This window comes from Agelaius phoeniceus, chromosome 5 (assembly GCF_051311805.1).
Source record: "Agelaius phoeniceus isolate bAgePho1 chromosome 5, bAgePho1.hap1, whole genome shotgun sequence".
In the NCBI taxonomy this organism is placed as follows: domain Eukaryota; kingdom Metazoa; phylum Chordata; class Aves; order Passeriformes; family Icteridae; genus Agelaius; species Agelaius phoeniceus.
The window spans coordinates 57,664,017-57,680,322 of NC_135269.1; the positions used below are offsets into that span (position 1 = coordinate 57,664,017).

A 16,306-nucleotide genomic window follows, 5' to 3' on the forward strand; every position below is an offset into this window, starting at 1 on the left:
ACTTTATTTGTTGAAAGCTAATTTTTAATCTAATTTTCTCTCCTGAATAATTTCTCCATTGTTCAAAGTCAGGATATTCATGGGAAACAAAGGTAAGGGTTTGGAGTAAAATCTCAACACCAGATGTTACCAGTTGCAGAGGCAGAAAAGGGCTTACAAACCCAATATGAAATTCTGAAAAACAGTAATTCTGTCAAGACCACAGCTTAGCAATGAGTTATTCGTAGTTATATATATTAACTTCTATTAATATATATTAATTGCAAAAGGAGCTCCTGATGACTGAAGAAGACATCCTAAAGATCATAAATGTTCACCTCAAGACAAGATCTCATCACAATACATAGTTCTACTTCAAGTAATAGCAGAGATCCAAGTCAAATATTTACATGCTGATTATATCTTGTTCCACAAGATTATTTTTTATAACTGGTTAAAATTGTCCACTGTAAAAAATTACAACAAAAGCATAAAAAAATACACTGAAAAGTCCTAAAAATGAAAATATGACTGGCAGAAACATAGAAATATTGCCAATTACATTCTCCTCATGAGCTAAAATTTAAAGATAATAGTCTATTTAAATTTAGCTCACTAAATGTATAGCTCATAGCTAGGACTGAGAAGCATCCTCATCATAACAAAAGATATGGTCCATATGCTAATACTAAAAAGCCCAAGAAACATAACAAAGTAAAAGAAGAAAATACTAGAGGAGGGAAGGAGGGAAAGGAAGGCTTGGTTGCCTAATGGAATCAAATGAAAGTAACAATTCTATGGTATGTAACACCAAATGGAGGAAAATATTAGGAGAAACATTTAGTAGTAATCAAGAAAGATCTACCCTTCTAGCTAAAAGTTAAGAAAAACTCCATGTTTGCAGGTGCTCCTCAATATTCCAAGTGCAACAAACAACAGGGAAAAACAAATGTTTGATGAGACACTTCTAGGTACCATCACTGGACTTCTCTAGCCTCTTCTTCTAAATCATAACTGTATGCACTCATAAAAGTGTTTATGCCTGATACTCTTTAAATCCCCCATCATGTGAAACATCTCTTTTCTTCCCTTTTTTCTTTTTTTTTAATTTGCCATGAAAATAGTAAGGTTTGGCAATTTAAAAGTTAAAGTACTTACAAGTACTCAGGAATTTACAAATTACTTTACAGTCATGCTCAACTCTTGGTAAGGTTTCTGAACTCTGTAATAGCATACAAATATAATCTCCACAGTAAAACATAAAAATATTATTTAAAAGATATATCAATTAATTATAATGCCCAGTGAACAGCACTTACAAGTGGATTAAAGTATAATACAGTAATTACAACCATAAAATCAGATATAAAATAACTACTAGTGAGCTAAATAAAATAGCTTTATTAAAATGAGAAAGAGCTTTGGAGTGCAAATTAATTAAAACAATTATGAAATGCTTACAAGATTTTCTATCACTTCAGCACCAAGCTGACATAGAAAGATGGACCAAGAAACAAGGTCCTTATTAATCACTCATTCTCAACAGCAGCAGTAAGGTCTAAATAAATTCTAATAAAATTCTATGTCCATTTCCAATTCAAAATGCTTTCACAAGGCTAAGAATACCCATTTTGCAACTCTTGCAATTAGAGCTCTTTTTTCCAGATACTTCAACGCAATCCTAATTCAAAGTTATTGGTGTCTGTAAAATGTTTTACAATATAATTAAACATGAACATAATTTTGCACATATAATTATGCATTCTTCAACCATCAACCAAAAAATCATTAGCATGATTAAATACGTAACAAAGATAGATCAAATGTCATCTATTACCACAGTTTCATTATCAGTTCATTGTATGAACACCCAAGATTCAAATTAAAAACCAAATTAATTAATCTATATCTATCACGTATATTGAACAGATAACTTGTTCTGTGGTTCTGATTAAACAACAGTAAATGGATTAATAAGAAAATGTATTAGTCTTGGTTGATATTTTGTCTTTCCAAGAGTCAGATTTTGCTAAAGAAAAAAGCAAAACTATTTTCTCTGCAGTTTAAAAAGTTCAATTAGCAGAGAAACTGAATGTCCTTCAGAAACTGTGGAAGCATTAAAACTACTCTTGAGGTATCTCTAAATACTTTTTGGCTTAACTCGTCATATGAAATTAAGTTCTGAGCAGAATTGTGAAAAGTTTGTGTTTGGAGCATTGGACAGCTCTATGGGAATAGGCACCTTTATCTCCTGGGACAAGAACCTGATGAATGCAAAACATCCACACAATACTCAGAGAAGAAACTGTAAGAATCCCAAATGAAGTCTGGACATTTAAAACTTTGGCAGCCCATTAAAAACACACAGCTCTTAAATAAACCTTAGAAAGGATAATCCTACAAGTACTAATCCTGTTCTAATGAAGGATGTATTATAAACTTCTCCAATTAAATAAGAAAACATATTACATATAAATATTAAGAGCTTTATCAACCAACCTTTTAGACATTTCCACAGCAAATATTTCAAAGCATGAGAAGTACACAGAATGGTACAATTAAATAAGCCTTTCCACTGTGGTTAAACAAAAATGCACACAAAAATGAAAAAGTTTTAACTGACTACATTTCATTAAGAACTTGATCTGCACATATTTACACACAACACACAACTATTTACAAGAAAGTTATATTTTAAAACTTTATGTGAATAGCAAAATTATGCAAAATATGAATTTAAGGCCACAACATGAAAGTACTTTATTACAAGTCCTTAGTTCTGGCATCATCTGCAGAATTTCAGATTATGGGCCAACCAAGACATTTGTAACCCAAGAGAGAAATAAGTAAAGAAAGTATGATTAGTGAAGTCAAGATTAATTTGCTCAGAACATTAGGACAAGAGGCATTATCTAATTAATCTGTTATTTGGTGTGAATGAAAACACATAAAATACGGCAACAATAAGAAAAAATAGGACTTGCAAAATTTTTAATAGAAGATGGTTTTAAACGGTGAAATAGCAATTTAACTGCACTTAGGAATAACTTAACAATATTTTCTCAAACAGTACTATTCAGTATTTATTAAAAGTCATTATTTTTAGCAATCCAAATATAAAAACTTAAATTTTGCACTAAAAACACCCCTTAAAAATGTTTAACTTTTTTTTACAACGATAAAATGCAAATAAACTAGAAATTGTCCCGATGAAAACATCATGTGTAGGAATAGCTGTGGTGACTCTCCAAAACAGATGATCAGAAAATGCATTCACAGTGGAAACAGCAGAAATTCTGAAATTTTATTGAACTTTTGAAAAATGTAGCTGAATTCCACAGAAATTGAAGTTTTCCTTATGAGAAAGTTAAAATGCAGCACTCTTTTTATGTTTCTAGGTATTTTTCCATTACCTCCATTTTGAGGAGAAGGGGGAAAGTATATACAGCAGTATATAAGGCAGCAGTAACCTTTTTTAACTATTATTTTCAATAATTTTCTGCATTTTTCCACCTCTTGTTACTAAAATTCAAGGGAAAGTTCTACAAAATGATTGGTGATTTTTGGTGAAAGAATGTGAAACAGTAACAACAGAGAATTTATCTACAAAAAAAAAAAGAACTGTGCAGAACACAAATGCAAAACCTGGGTTGAGTTGTTCTAGAAAAGATGCAGAAAAAAGTCTTTTCAAACTTATCCCCACACAAGATGCAGAATATTTTTTCTGAGTTGCCAACACTGGCTTTATAATTTTCTGTAATACTAATAAGAAGCCAACATATATAAAAAATACATTTACATAATAATAGCCTAAGGTTTTTTCCTAGAACTGCCTTATTGTTAATTTGGAGAGAATGTTACATGATTCTATCACTTTTTATCAATGTTTATGGAATCCCTAAGACTACTTTTATCTACAAATGCTCAGACTTCTCCAAATGGCTACCTCAAACTCTCATGTAATTACCAGTTGTCTTACAGTAAATTGAAGAAGTTGAGACTCTTCCAAGCATGACACCAGCCAAGTGCTAAGCACCTGTAAATTCTGGAAACACAAATCCTGAATTAATTTGGGCATTCCTATACCGTGTCTGTTTGATTTCAACCCTAAAGGAAGTAAAAGTGGAAGATAGTGTGCCACGTGAGTATGACCTTTTACAAACCATGGGAAATGGTTCATGATTTAGAGCAGAGAAGCTCTGCTGGCATTACAGGAAACAGAAAAGATAATTAGTTATAAGAGATTCCTTGTATTATTGAGCTATCTATTGATCCTCCCTCTCAATTTTTTTTTTGATAATTCCGAGAAAAATCTGAATGATGACGATAAGTAGACTAATGAGATTGAATAATGTTTTATCTTCAAACTCCATCTCATCTATAACAACATTCCATTAGCAGACCAAAAAAATTCCATTAAACACAATTTATCAAAATTATTTTCTGGAGTTTAAGCAGAATGAGATTATGTTTAAATTAAGAGAGTATTTTGGCTGTTTGAAGTCTTTTGCAATATTCTGGAGTGTACACACAAGGACAGTTACTTTGAGAGGAGTTGTGATCCATAAGGCTGGGTTAATGAAGGTTGCTTGAATCACTGACATAATGCATTAGCACTCTCCAAAGCACAAGCATCACCTTTCATACACTGGTAATCCATTACTATTAGCAAATAAGCAGTACAGGCTTCATCCACTCACACAGCTACTTACTACATCAAGATTTGCTTCACTGTGCAGTTACCCAGCATCAAGAAATAATGTGACACAGTACCAACAGGAATATTATTTTCTTGCACAGTAACCTTAATGAGCACTTAGGGTAAGTACAGCAAATACAGATCATGAGGGGCTTTTCTAAAAAGCAAAGTCACTGAATTTATATCAGCCATACACTTCCCTTTAACTGAAGAATGGCAAACCCAGAATAAAAAGACAAAAGCAAAACGGAAATGAAGAGTAAACCAGAGTATTCAATCAAACTATGTTATGATTCCACCAAAAACCCAATTAATTCAGGATCCCTTAGCTGAGGCATCCAAAAGGTTATGACTGCAATACACAACCACCATTGTCTAATTAACAACTAAAACTTAATTTTAATCTTAGACATACTTTGGTGTGCTTTTCTTGAGAAAGAAAGTAACTGAGTGAACAGTCTTCCAGACAAAAAGAAACAGCCCAAAGAATAATGAAAAATGTGTATCTTTACTACACAAAACTTTTAACTGGACCCTTGTATTATAAAGGTTGAGATCAGCAATACAAAGTTCAACTGACCATGAATTACAAATTATATCCCTCCAGAGTCAGCACTAGGGCCAGTATCTTTGTTAAAAACTAATGATAGCATAGAATAGAATAGACTGTGTTTGCAAATTATACCAGATTGGGCAGGGCGCTTGACACACTGAAAGTGAGGGCTACTATTTAAGGAACATTGGCAAGCTAAAGGAATGGCTAAGAGGAATCTACTGAGACTCAGGAGAGGCAAGTGTCCTCTGTTTGGGATGGAAAAGTCTCATTCAACAAGCACTGACTAGGCACAGCCTGATGGAAAGCAGCTCTGCCAAGAAGGATGTGGGAATCCTGGTGGACAACAGGCTGTACCCAAGTCAAGAATGTCCTTGCAGCAAGAAAGGCCACACATTTGTTAGGCTTTCTAAGCAAGAAAGATGCCAACAGGTCAGGGGAAGTGATTCTTCCTCTGTATCCACCACTTGGGAAACCATGTCTGCAGCATTACCTCCAATGCTGTGAGGCTGGCACACATGGTCAAGCCCAGTGCGGGGCAGAGGAAGCTGGAGCACTTCACACCTGAAAGGAGGCTGATAGAATTGGGTTTGCTCAGCCTTAAAAAGAAGTCTAAGAAAAGCTGCAACTACCTAAAGGGAGCATGCAGAGAACATGGAGCCAAATGCTTCTCAGAGGTACACTGAGATAAAATAAAAGGTGGTGGACATAGGCTCCATTTTAAAAAACAATTATTTATATAAAAAATAAAATGACAGTGGAAGTAGTCAAACTTCCCAAACAGTTCTACCTAAAGAAGTTGCAGAATCTCCATCCCCAGAATCACTCAAAACTCAACTCTGTGGAGGGCAAGACTCCACAGAGCCTGCTCTAAACCAGCCCTGTCCCATCAGACAGAGTCATCGAGGCAAGGGCAAAGGCTTGGGACACTGACTGCCAGAGGCCCCATATAACATAAGCAGTTCTAAATGTCCATCAATATTTACTAGCAAACACTGATGATATCTGCTGAAAACTACAAAAAATTTATAAAGACCTCGCAGCTTTATTTTAAATTAGATAAAAAAACAGGAACTCACACTTTGCTTTCAGTTGCAAAGGATGATCAAGTAACAGTATAAGACGACACAACTATTTGTTACAACTGACTTATTTTTTAACTGTAAAGCTTTAAAAATAATGCTTCCTAAACCTAATAATCAAGAGAAATCATTTAACTATATCCCTAAAGCACAGAAGGTATAAATAAGACTTCAGCATTTCTTTTTTCCTTAAACTAAACAATAATATATTGTATTATACTTAATATTTTTATTCAATTGAACCACAAAGTTGGCTATCAGAATGCTATTTCTAATTTTAAAATCTTGGTTAAACAAATTATTTATATAAATGTTCATTGACCAAGTTAAGGAAGTCTATTTATAGGAATTTTAATTATACACTTTACTTAATAGATAATAATTTGCTTCTGAAATGTAAACATCAATTGATGCAAGACTAAAACTACATATAAAAAATCAGATTATGAGAAGTTAGATTATTTTTTAAGTAACAAAATACACTGATTTAACTATATTTTAAATATAAATATTTAGCTACCCAATATACAGAAATATGCCCTTATATTTTTCGTATTTACTGGCATTTTAAAAAAATGTATCAACAACAAAAACTTTTACATACATTTAAGTTTATCGTGTAATTTTACATAAACATTTTTCTCCTGCCCTTGGTTTGTGATCATTAAAAATACCTTAATATCCTAGAAAAGCACAAAGACCATTATAAAATATTAAGGATGTACATACAAGGAGGCAAAATCTCCTATGAGAAGCACGGGCACAAAAAAAAACCTGCACAGTATATGTAACAAAACCAGGGAATTAATGTTTCCAAAAAGATTATCAAATATAAAGCTACACAAGAAATATTTTTTCTAAGTCATCACTGACATGCTAGTGTTGCAAATATATGCCCAGTTCTGCTTGGCAACATTTTGTTAATACTCTGTTCATTATTCTAACAAACTATCAAGAGATTATGTTTAGAATGGGCAAGCATTATCTCTTGCATTTCATTTAATTAAACTCTGTCCTAGCTATATGACAGTCAGCATTTCATGAAAGGAATTACTTTAAGGATGAAGGTAAAATATTTCAAAGTGAGCTGCTTAAACATGAAAGAATAATCTAAAATTACCCCTGCACATACTGTAATTTATCTATAAAATTAAAGATGTTATTTCCAGAGTTCATAATTAATTGGATTCCACAGAGAAATTATGCAGGCATTCCAGATAGCAAAATGATGCACAAAGGCACAAAACATAGTGCCGAAGGACAACCATAAACAACCACTGTGACTTGCTGCATTACAACAACCATTGAGGCTTAATGGGAAAGGAATACTGGCTGCCTTTTGTGTGTGGTCATTACTCTGCTGCAAAGAAATTGCCATTGAATTTTGATTATATTGCCTTAATAAAAAGTAATGAAAGAGACTCATGCTCTAGTGGCTTTCTTTTAAATGATACACAACAGTGATCCACAAAGGCCAGTATGCCACAAGCCAGCGATGACACCTCACCTGAGGAAGGTGATGTTACTGCACCATTGCAGGTGATTGCAGTGATGTTGGCTTTTCTTGCAAGTATTTTAATTAAACACTTTCAGTCTAACATCAGTTAGAAATCAATTTGCCTTTGAGACTTACCATCAATCCGACTAACAAGTTCTTCCAACATCTTCACTTTCTTTTGGATTCCTGGCTGTGCAAACGTGTAGTTATCCTAAAGAGGAGACCACATACAAGTATTAGCTGTAGAAAAGAAAAAAAGGTTTCTTTTCTTTCAATTACTTTTCTTAATCCATGTATTTTTCTCTGTTTTCTTATGGTGTTTCTGTTTTGTGACTGCATTTCCTAGGTCTGCTTCTACAGTAAAATAGTAAATCATCACACTGTACAGTCCTTTGAGTCCCCACCTCTAACAGCATATTCTGTATAGCTATTCCTGCATCAACTGCTCTCTACTTGCTAATCTAGTGAAGTTACTTTATTGCAGAAACCCAAGTAGCTTTAAAAGGCCCTCATCTTACATGCCAAAATGTGCCATGTTAGATATTTTTAAGGTGATTTTTCTTTTCTCGGAAATTTACAATTCTACAAATTGTTGTATTGCACTCAATAGTTTATTTAGTTGGTGTTTTGCACTGGGTGATGGGAAAATTGTACTGAGTATGGTATGTCATGTAGAGTGTTATCTCCCCTCTCTCACTACATGGTATCTCCCCCATACCCCCCTCCCTTTCCATATCCCCTGGTGGTCTGTCCCATGGGTGGCCCCTCCCCTCACCCCTCCCCAGTGGTATCCCATTGGCCACGGTCCTCTTTCCCCGCCCCCTTTCTTGGTTATAAAAACCCACTGCAGGTGTGCTTCAGCCTATTTTTTCTACCTGGGTGGTTGCCACACCAGTACTGTCCTATCCCAAGCCAATAACCTGGACACTTGTCCCCACATGGAGAAGAGCGCTTCTCGTCTTTTATTTCATCTATGCAAGTCCGTGTGGGCAGAGTCCAGAGCTAGCTGGATTTAGACTCATATAAAGCCCAGAGAGCCACAGATTACTGCTACAAATAATGTAGGAAATATGAAAATTTAGCCTATAATCAGAGGCAGGGAAATAATTTGATCTTTTGAAGTACAGAGTAATAACTTCAAGCAGCATAAGAAATCAAAAGTCTGTTTTAATGTACTCATAACTGTTCTGAACCCAAGATTACAGTTAATATCATGAATCAAAATCTAACACACAAGCTATGGAGCTAAAAGGGCATTATATTTGCATATATTTCTTTGAATGAATTAACTGTAAATGGATTTTTAATTTGTGGATTGCAGCTCTATAGCATAGATTTGAGTTTGAAATAATGAGAGCAAGAAAGATATCTCCGCTTGAAACCCAAAGTGATCAATCTTTTAAAATAATGACATTATAATACACAGCAATGTTTCTGAATATTTAATTGGCAATCCCTCCATTCAACTCTTTTTGTTACAGTTGTCTTCCTGTGGTTCTTGAGAGATTCAAGAAAAGAAAATTATACATACATATTTTAAAAGAAAGTTGCTATGTAGAAGGTTTTTTTGTGTAACCACCACATGCACAGAAAATCACAGTATTGGATGTTTTGCCTCAACTGCTATTGTTTGAGTAATTCCTTTATCAACTGGAGCTAAGTAATCCCAAAATACTAATTTTTCTTGACGTCATTTAAATTTTTAACTTGGTCTTAGAGTAGAAGAGATGATTATCTGTTCATATGTTTTATGTATCAGTTCATTTTTATGTTTTTCTATTTAAAACCAAAAAAAGTCTTATTGACTCTCTTGGCTTTATTTACATAGAGGTTTTTTTAGGTTTTATTTGACTTATGAAACTGAACTGCAATTTAATCTTCAAATTCTGAAAAACTGCTATAAAGTGTGAAGTCTAAAAATTCATAAGGCAAAATGATACACTAATAATTCTGTAAATTAAAGTACTTCAGCCAACAAGCAATTTACAGTATCAAAAAGTCTACTGTATGCTCTGATCACTTGTAACTGATCATAGTAATAGATATTTTTAAAATTCTAGCAAATTTTTCTACTAGTTTAGCAGTAGCCCTTTCACAGTAATTAATATTAGAACCCAGTGTATAAACTAAAACAGTATGGATGAGGAAGCAAGAATAATTCCCTGAATTTTTCCATTTTTCACAATTACCATGTAAAATTTGCAACAATTTCAGCTTGTTGACATTATTTCACAAACAGAACATGAGCATCCTTTTTAATGCAATAAAGAACCAAAATGGAAAGAATGGAAAGACACACAGAATTCAGATCTATTATAATCTCATTTCAGGAAGAAAGAAACTATCCCATGCACTGGAACACTGCCTTCTACACAAGGCTAACAGACACCTGTATTAATCATGGATAATATCCAAGGCACAGAATCTTTGGGAAATCATAATCACTTTCTTACAGAACATACTCTAACAACTAAAACTGTATTCACTTTTTTTTTGGTTGCAAAATGTTTTTATGCTGTTCTATTTATTTATTTAAAACAAAGTTAAGTGGTGTTTCTAGAAGTAGTACTGCACTCAAAGTACAGCAAGATGGTATTTAATTATTTCCTCTGTAACAGATCCTCTGTAAAAGAATGCTCCTCTATGTAACACTGAAAGTCAAGACAGAGTTAAAACACTGGTGCTTCGATCATTAGTCTCTCCCCAGGTAGTGCAACTCTTGACTGTGATCTATGAATCTCAAACTACTTTCTTTCTCAAAGCCTAATTTAATCCATACAAACCTGGAAATGCAACCCAAAACTGCCATCTTGATTTGAAAACAGGTAAATTTGCTTCTCACTACATTTGATCTTTTGCTTATTTATTTCTCTGTTCATTATTTCAGCTGCAAATGAACACAGCTGGGGGTCACTCTTCTACTTGTGCTGACTCACCTAAACTGGAAAGATCTTTATTGGATTCCCCAGTACTCTCTTCTAATTAAACTGTCTTGTACATATGCCCTCCTATGACACTTGTAGTTGACTCCCTGGAGTTTGTGAAACTGTGAGAAAGACTTTGTAAATGTTAAAGGTATTCTGGTACCCACTATTCTTGCTCCTTTTGTGCTTACAGATGAAGGAAAAATAGTAAAACAGAAAAGAAAAAACATGCCAAAATCACAAAATTCATGAATTATTGCTCAGGGCTGAGCCAAGACAATTATTTTCTCAATTACTTATGACTATTTCAGAGATTGTGTTTTGCTCATTATTGATGGTCAAAGTTTCAAATGAGGAAATATTAAAAAAAAAATCAGGATGAAAACTAGGAGTTCACATAAAATATCTCTCAGTTCCAAACACTGCTCTTGACAGTAAGCATTCACATATGACAAAGTATGTATATACACCAGAACCCTTGATAAACATAAAAATTCATGCACTGGTGTGCAATGAATATCTAAATTCCTTGATGTTCTACTCAGATGGGTTCCAACACACTTTCAGTGAACTATGCTAACTTACTTCACAGCTGAATGGGCATAATATCTAGTTCAGACTGACACATAATTAGTTTCACCTTACAATATAGAAGGTTAGGACTTTATAATGTCAGAAGAGATCAAAACTTGCAACAGCTTCAAATCTTTGTGATAGTAGATTGTATGTATTCTGTAGAAACTGGTATAACACCCTATTTCCCTGCAACTACAACTAGGTCTGGATTTCTCAAAAACTAATTCTTTTAATTTAAAATAAAGTACTAAAATTAGACTTCACAGAACATTTTAAAAACTACTAAGCAATTCCTTACTTTCTTAAGGGTAGAGACATTTTAAATGGAGGAAACGTGGAAAAATGCTCAAAACAGATTTAACTGGGACTGTCCTCCCAGAGAGGGTGAGGGGGGGAGAGAGAGAGAGAGAGACTTCATAGGCACTAGCTGAAGAAAATCCCTAATCTATTTCTCTTAATACGTGATGATGGGATCATTTTAGAAGAAGAAGCAGCAAGCTGAAGAGGAATGGAAAACAATCTTTCATGACATCATGAAGAAGAAACAGAGCCAACCAAAGTAAAAGAAAAAAACACTGTCAGTAATTTGACATTATGACTGCAGCCAAGCAGAGGCCTAGGCACAATGCCTCTCATCTTTTCAGGTCATACACAGCGTTCACCAACAGTGCACTGAAGAAAATATCAAAAACATTTCTAGAACCAAATGGAAAGTTTTGACATGAGATGTTCATGTGTTGTTTGCTCATGTTTCATCAATGAGATCAGAGCTTTTAAATGTAGAGGATACACTAAGCAATCCATATAAATCATACAGACATACAGACTTGGATGGCTATTTTCTCTACTAATGCATATTTAAGAATTGCTATGCATCAATTTAGTATGTTCAAGCATAGTATCAAGTATACATGAACCAATGACAACTGAAAGAAAAAGGTTTTCTCATCCTCATGTCACAAAGAGATCTCCTGAAATCTTCCTTTTTACTTATTTAAGTACTTCATTCAAACATTTCTGAATTCTCTAAGCAAACTCCTATTAAAAATCTTGGTTCACCTTGCTCAGAAAGTTATGCAGAAAGACAGGGGCAAGAGGGAGGGAAGCATGACACCAGATAATGATAGCCATGATGTATATAAACACTATCAATACAAGCACACTTCACCCAAAATGTTCCTTGAAGATAGAGATTATAATGTAAATTCACTCCTGAATACAGCTCAGGATAGAGTGTGCATGCACAAGAACAAACACACAAGTGTGCTGAACTATGCTGTTAGCACAGTCCATTGCATGTTCCATTGTTACTCCAAGACACTTTCTTTAGAAGAAAAGGTCTGTCAATCATTACAACTATTAAGCCTGACTTTTCAAAATGCAAAATTTCCTAAGCAGTAAGAAAAATTTTTACAAAGCATTGCAGCCCAAAATTTTGCGTAAGTATGCAAAACAGTATCTTACTTATTCCTACATAACGGGACAAAAAACTAACAGTTTATTAAAATGTAGGTACTGTTTCTCCTGTTGAAGTAGCATCCATAGAGTCAGAACCAAAGATCCAACCTTCCTGTGTAGTCAAACCTCAGTTTTACTCAAATGGATGTATTATAAATTACAGAAACTGTTAAAGTGGCAAGGACAAAAGTGCTCATTGTATATTTTTAGATTACAGCATAGGCCAGGCATCAGTTCAAATCTGGATAAGAGCTAGAAATCATAAATACAAACATGTACAATTCCAAAAGCTGATGCTGCAAATTTTAGGTAGAGGATAAAATGTTTTTATGCTGAAGTATACTGATAGCACAGTGTATTTCATCTACTGATTACAAATAGATTTGTTGTTTTCCTGAAAATTTTACTCTCAGTGACAGGCTGGAAAACTGCATTATTATGCAGAAACTTGTGCAGGAGTTCAATGTAAAGGTACAAAGAAAGCTATATTTGACCTATTTTTCCTTTAAAATAAACCAGGAAGGTCCTGTGAAGAATTTTTAGAAGACTTACTTCTGCACATTCTTCTCAACAATTGAAATGCATGTTCATGTTATTTATTGGATCCAGCTTTCCATCCATCCATCCATCCATCCATCCATCCATCCATCCATCCATCCATCCATCCATCCAGGCATATGTAAGTCACAACTTTCCATAACCCAGGAGTGAGAAAGAACTCTGCAGGATTGCCTTTAAAGGTCATAAATCTTGCTATTTTATCAGACATAGAAATAGCTAATATGTACCTCAGCACACTCTAGTCCCTGGATATGAATTATCTCACTTTTATTCAAAAAATTACCAGGCCCTGATAAATGATTATATTAATATTTTAGTGCTATTTTTAATACATCTGGTTAGATCATTATGCGATGCATGTATTTCCCCTTTGGTTATTTTATTACCAGTATACTCGAACTTAAAATGAAAAGTTATACTCTATTTTATACATGAACATTACATTTTCAGGTGGCACAGATCAATGTGAACTTTTTACTTGAATGTTAATGAGACACTATTGAAGAAAGTGTTATAAAGGACAATTTAGTAATAAAAAAAAGAAGTTAATAATCTGGATGTATGGGAATGTCTACTTAATTACATGGGAAAAATACTCATGGGATAATTCTTGTTTTCCCGTATGAACAGCCACAGATGAAAATACAAGAATGTTCATGCATCATCTACAGTTTAGAAGTGTTGTAAAGACAACTAGCTTTATCACACACATGGAAGATATATTTTGCATATGGCCACACACAGCTTCAGAACCAGGCTTTCATAAATCAGCATAAATCAGCAAATCTTGCAAGAATACGGGCTGGAGACGAGTTCTGTGCCAAAGGACCTGAAATCTCAGCAGACAGAAAGCTCAGACTGAGTCACTGGTGAGCGCTAACAAAGCCAGCCAGCAGACTGCTGGCCCATGGAGGGAAATTATTGGCTGCCCAAAGCCAAATCACCTGGAGCAAGCTGCTCAAGGCCATGTGGACTCTGGGTTTGAACTTCCAAAATGAGGATTCTACAACCTCTCTGACCAAACAGTTCCAGAGTTCAATCTTTACTGTGTAGATTTTCCTTCAAATTTTTAAAAATGATTTCTTGTATTTCAAGACCATATCTAAAATACCACGTCCAGTTTTAAGGACCCTCATACAAGAAAAAGGTAATAAGCTTCAGAACAAAATGAAGTAAGAGCAAAAGGTCACCAAGATGCTAAGAGATATGGAGCACATGCTCTTTGAGAGGCTGGGGACACTGGGCTTGTTCAGCCTAAAGAAAAGACAGCTCCAGAAGCACTTAATCACAGCCTAATAAAACCCAAGTTATCAAGACAACAAATCTCCATTTTCCATAGTGGTGCCCAGTGGGAAGATAAGAGATAAGCAGCATAAACAAAAAATATTCCATCTGCCTATTTGGGAGAACCTTCAACATAAGGATGAGGAAGCACTGGAATAGGTTAACCCCCAGAGACTGTGAAGTCTCTGTCCTTGGAGGGTTCAAGACCCAGCTGGACAAAGCCTTGAGAAAGTCAGTCTGACCTCAGAGCTGGTCCTATATTGCACAGAATTATCCTATTTTCTTATGATTTCAGAATATCTCATTTGTACTGAAATAAATAAAGAGCAATTGCAGGGAGGCATAGTCTTTCTGGGACAAAAACTAAAAAAAAATTCAGAGCACAGACTCAGGAGGCGCTGAAAAGGAAAACCATTACATACATCATCATTCAAAACTGACGGCTATAAGATAGCTACAGATTTCAAGATTAAATGATATTTATATTTAAAAACTCCTAGTATTGGTTAGATCAATTTTTAAAACTGTAATCAAACTGAGATATGATACACGTGCAGTCTCTTAGAAGCCTAAACTTAGAGACAACCAACAGAAAAAGAAGATGCAAAGTAATCTAAGAACAAAAAATAAATTAAATTATCATGCAAGATTAAACATTAACTGCTGGGAAAGTTCTGCAAACTCCAGTTGGGGCCAAAAGCAAAGGACAAAAAAACAGCACAGAGGAATCTGCTAAAGTGACAGATGATTTGAACAAGTTTTTACTTATTCTCTTAGCTGAGAACTATATGCATGTCAGGAAGGGACTGTCCTGCTGCCCAATGCCAACCCCTGTTCTTGGGTCTTGTTCTATTGCACAGGTCTCTGTGGCTCAAAGATGCTTTCTTATATTAAAAATACACAGTCACATTAGACACGTAAGCGAGGGAGGTAGATGAGTGATGAATGAAGAAATAATAGATACTATGTGTGGTAAAACTCCAACAAGAAATGCATATGTCTTAATAACACCTTTGACAACTCTAGAATCAAGAAAATGAGACCATCTGGATGGTTTGGAAAAATAAATGAGTTTTCTGTTAAGAATAATAAAGGGGTACAAATACAATCATACAATCATTCTTCCATTACACCCTTCTGCACTGAAAAGACAAAACACACAAAAAATGTACCTAGTTCATAATAGGCAAAAATTTCACAAGATGACCCTAACAGTTATCAAAGTGCACTCTTTAAACTTACCCAATACTGATAGGGCAACATGAAATGGAAATTTATATTGACAAATAAATTAATGGAAACACTCTGCAGATTGCAGTTACATGTCACATATCCCTGTACAGTTTATTCAGACATCTCAGGCAAAATCATCACATACTTCACATAGGAGTCTTCTATGCCATATTTTCAGAAAGAAATGATTGTGTGTCCAGCATGCAAGTCAGCCAGAACTATAGCATCACACAATGAATCCTCTGGGAATCTTTAAAGATCATCTAGTCCAAACCTGCTGTGGGCAGGGACAGCTTCAGCTCAATCACACTGTTTAAGGCCATATCAGTTCTGACCTTGAACACTTGCAGGAAGAGAACATTCACAACATCTTTGAGGTCCCTCATCACAGAAAATGCACCCATTATGCCCAATATAAATCTCTTCTGTTTGAAATGTTGCCCCTTGTCCTATCACTAC

General features: G+C 34.6%; 1 protein-coding gene across 1 annotated transcript in view; it reads right to left on the bottom strand.

Moving 5' to 3' along the window:
* Positions 1-16,306, bottom strand: part of TBC1D22A (TBC1 domain family member 22A) — a 140,791-nt gene that overhangs the window by 71,896 nt on the left and 52,589 nt on the right. Inside the window, exon 10 of the mRNA XM_054631460.2 lies at positions 7,947-8,022. Coding sequence (XP_054487435.1) covers positions 7,947-8,022 — 76 coding nt within the window. The remainder of the gene's footprint in view (positions 1-7,946; positions 8,023-16,306) is intronic.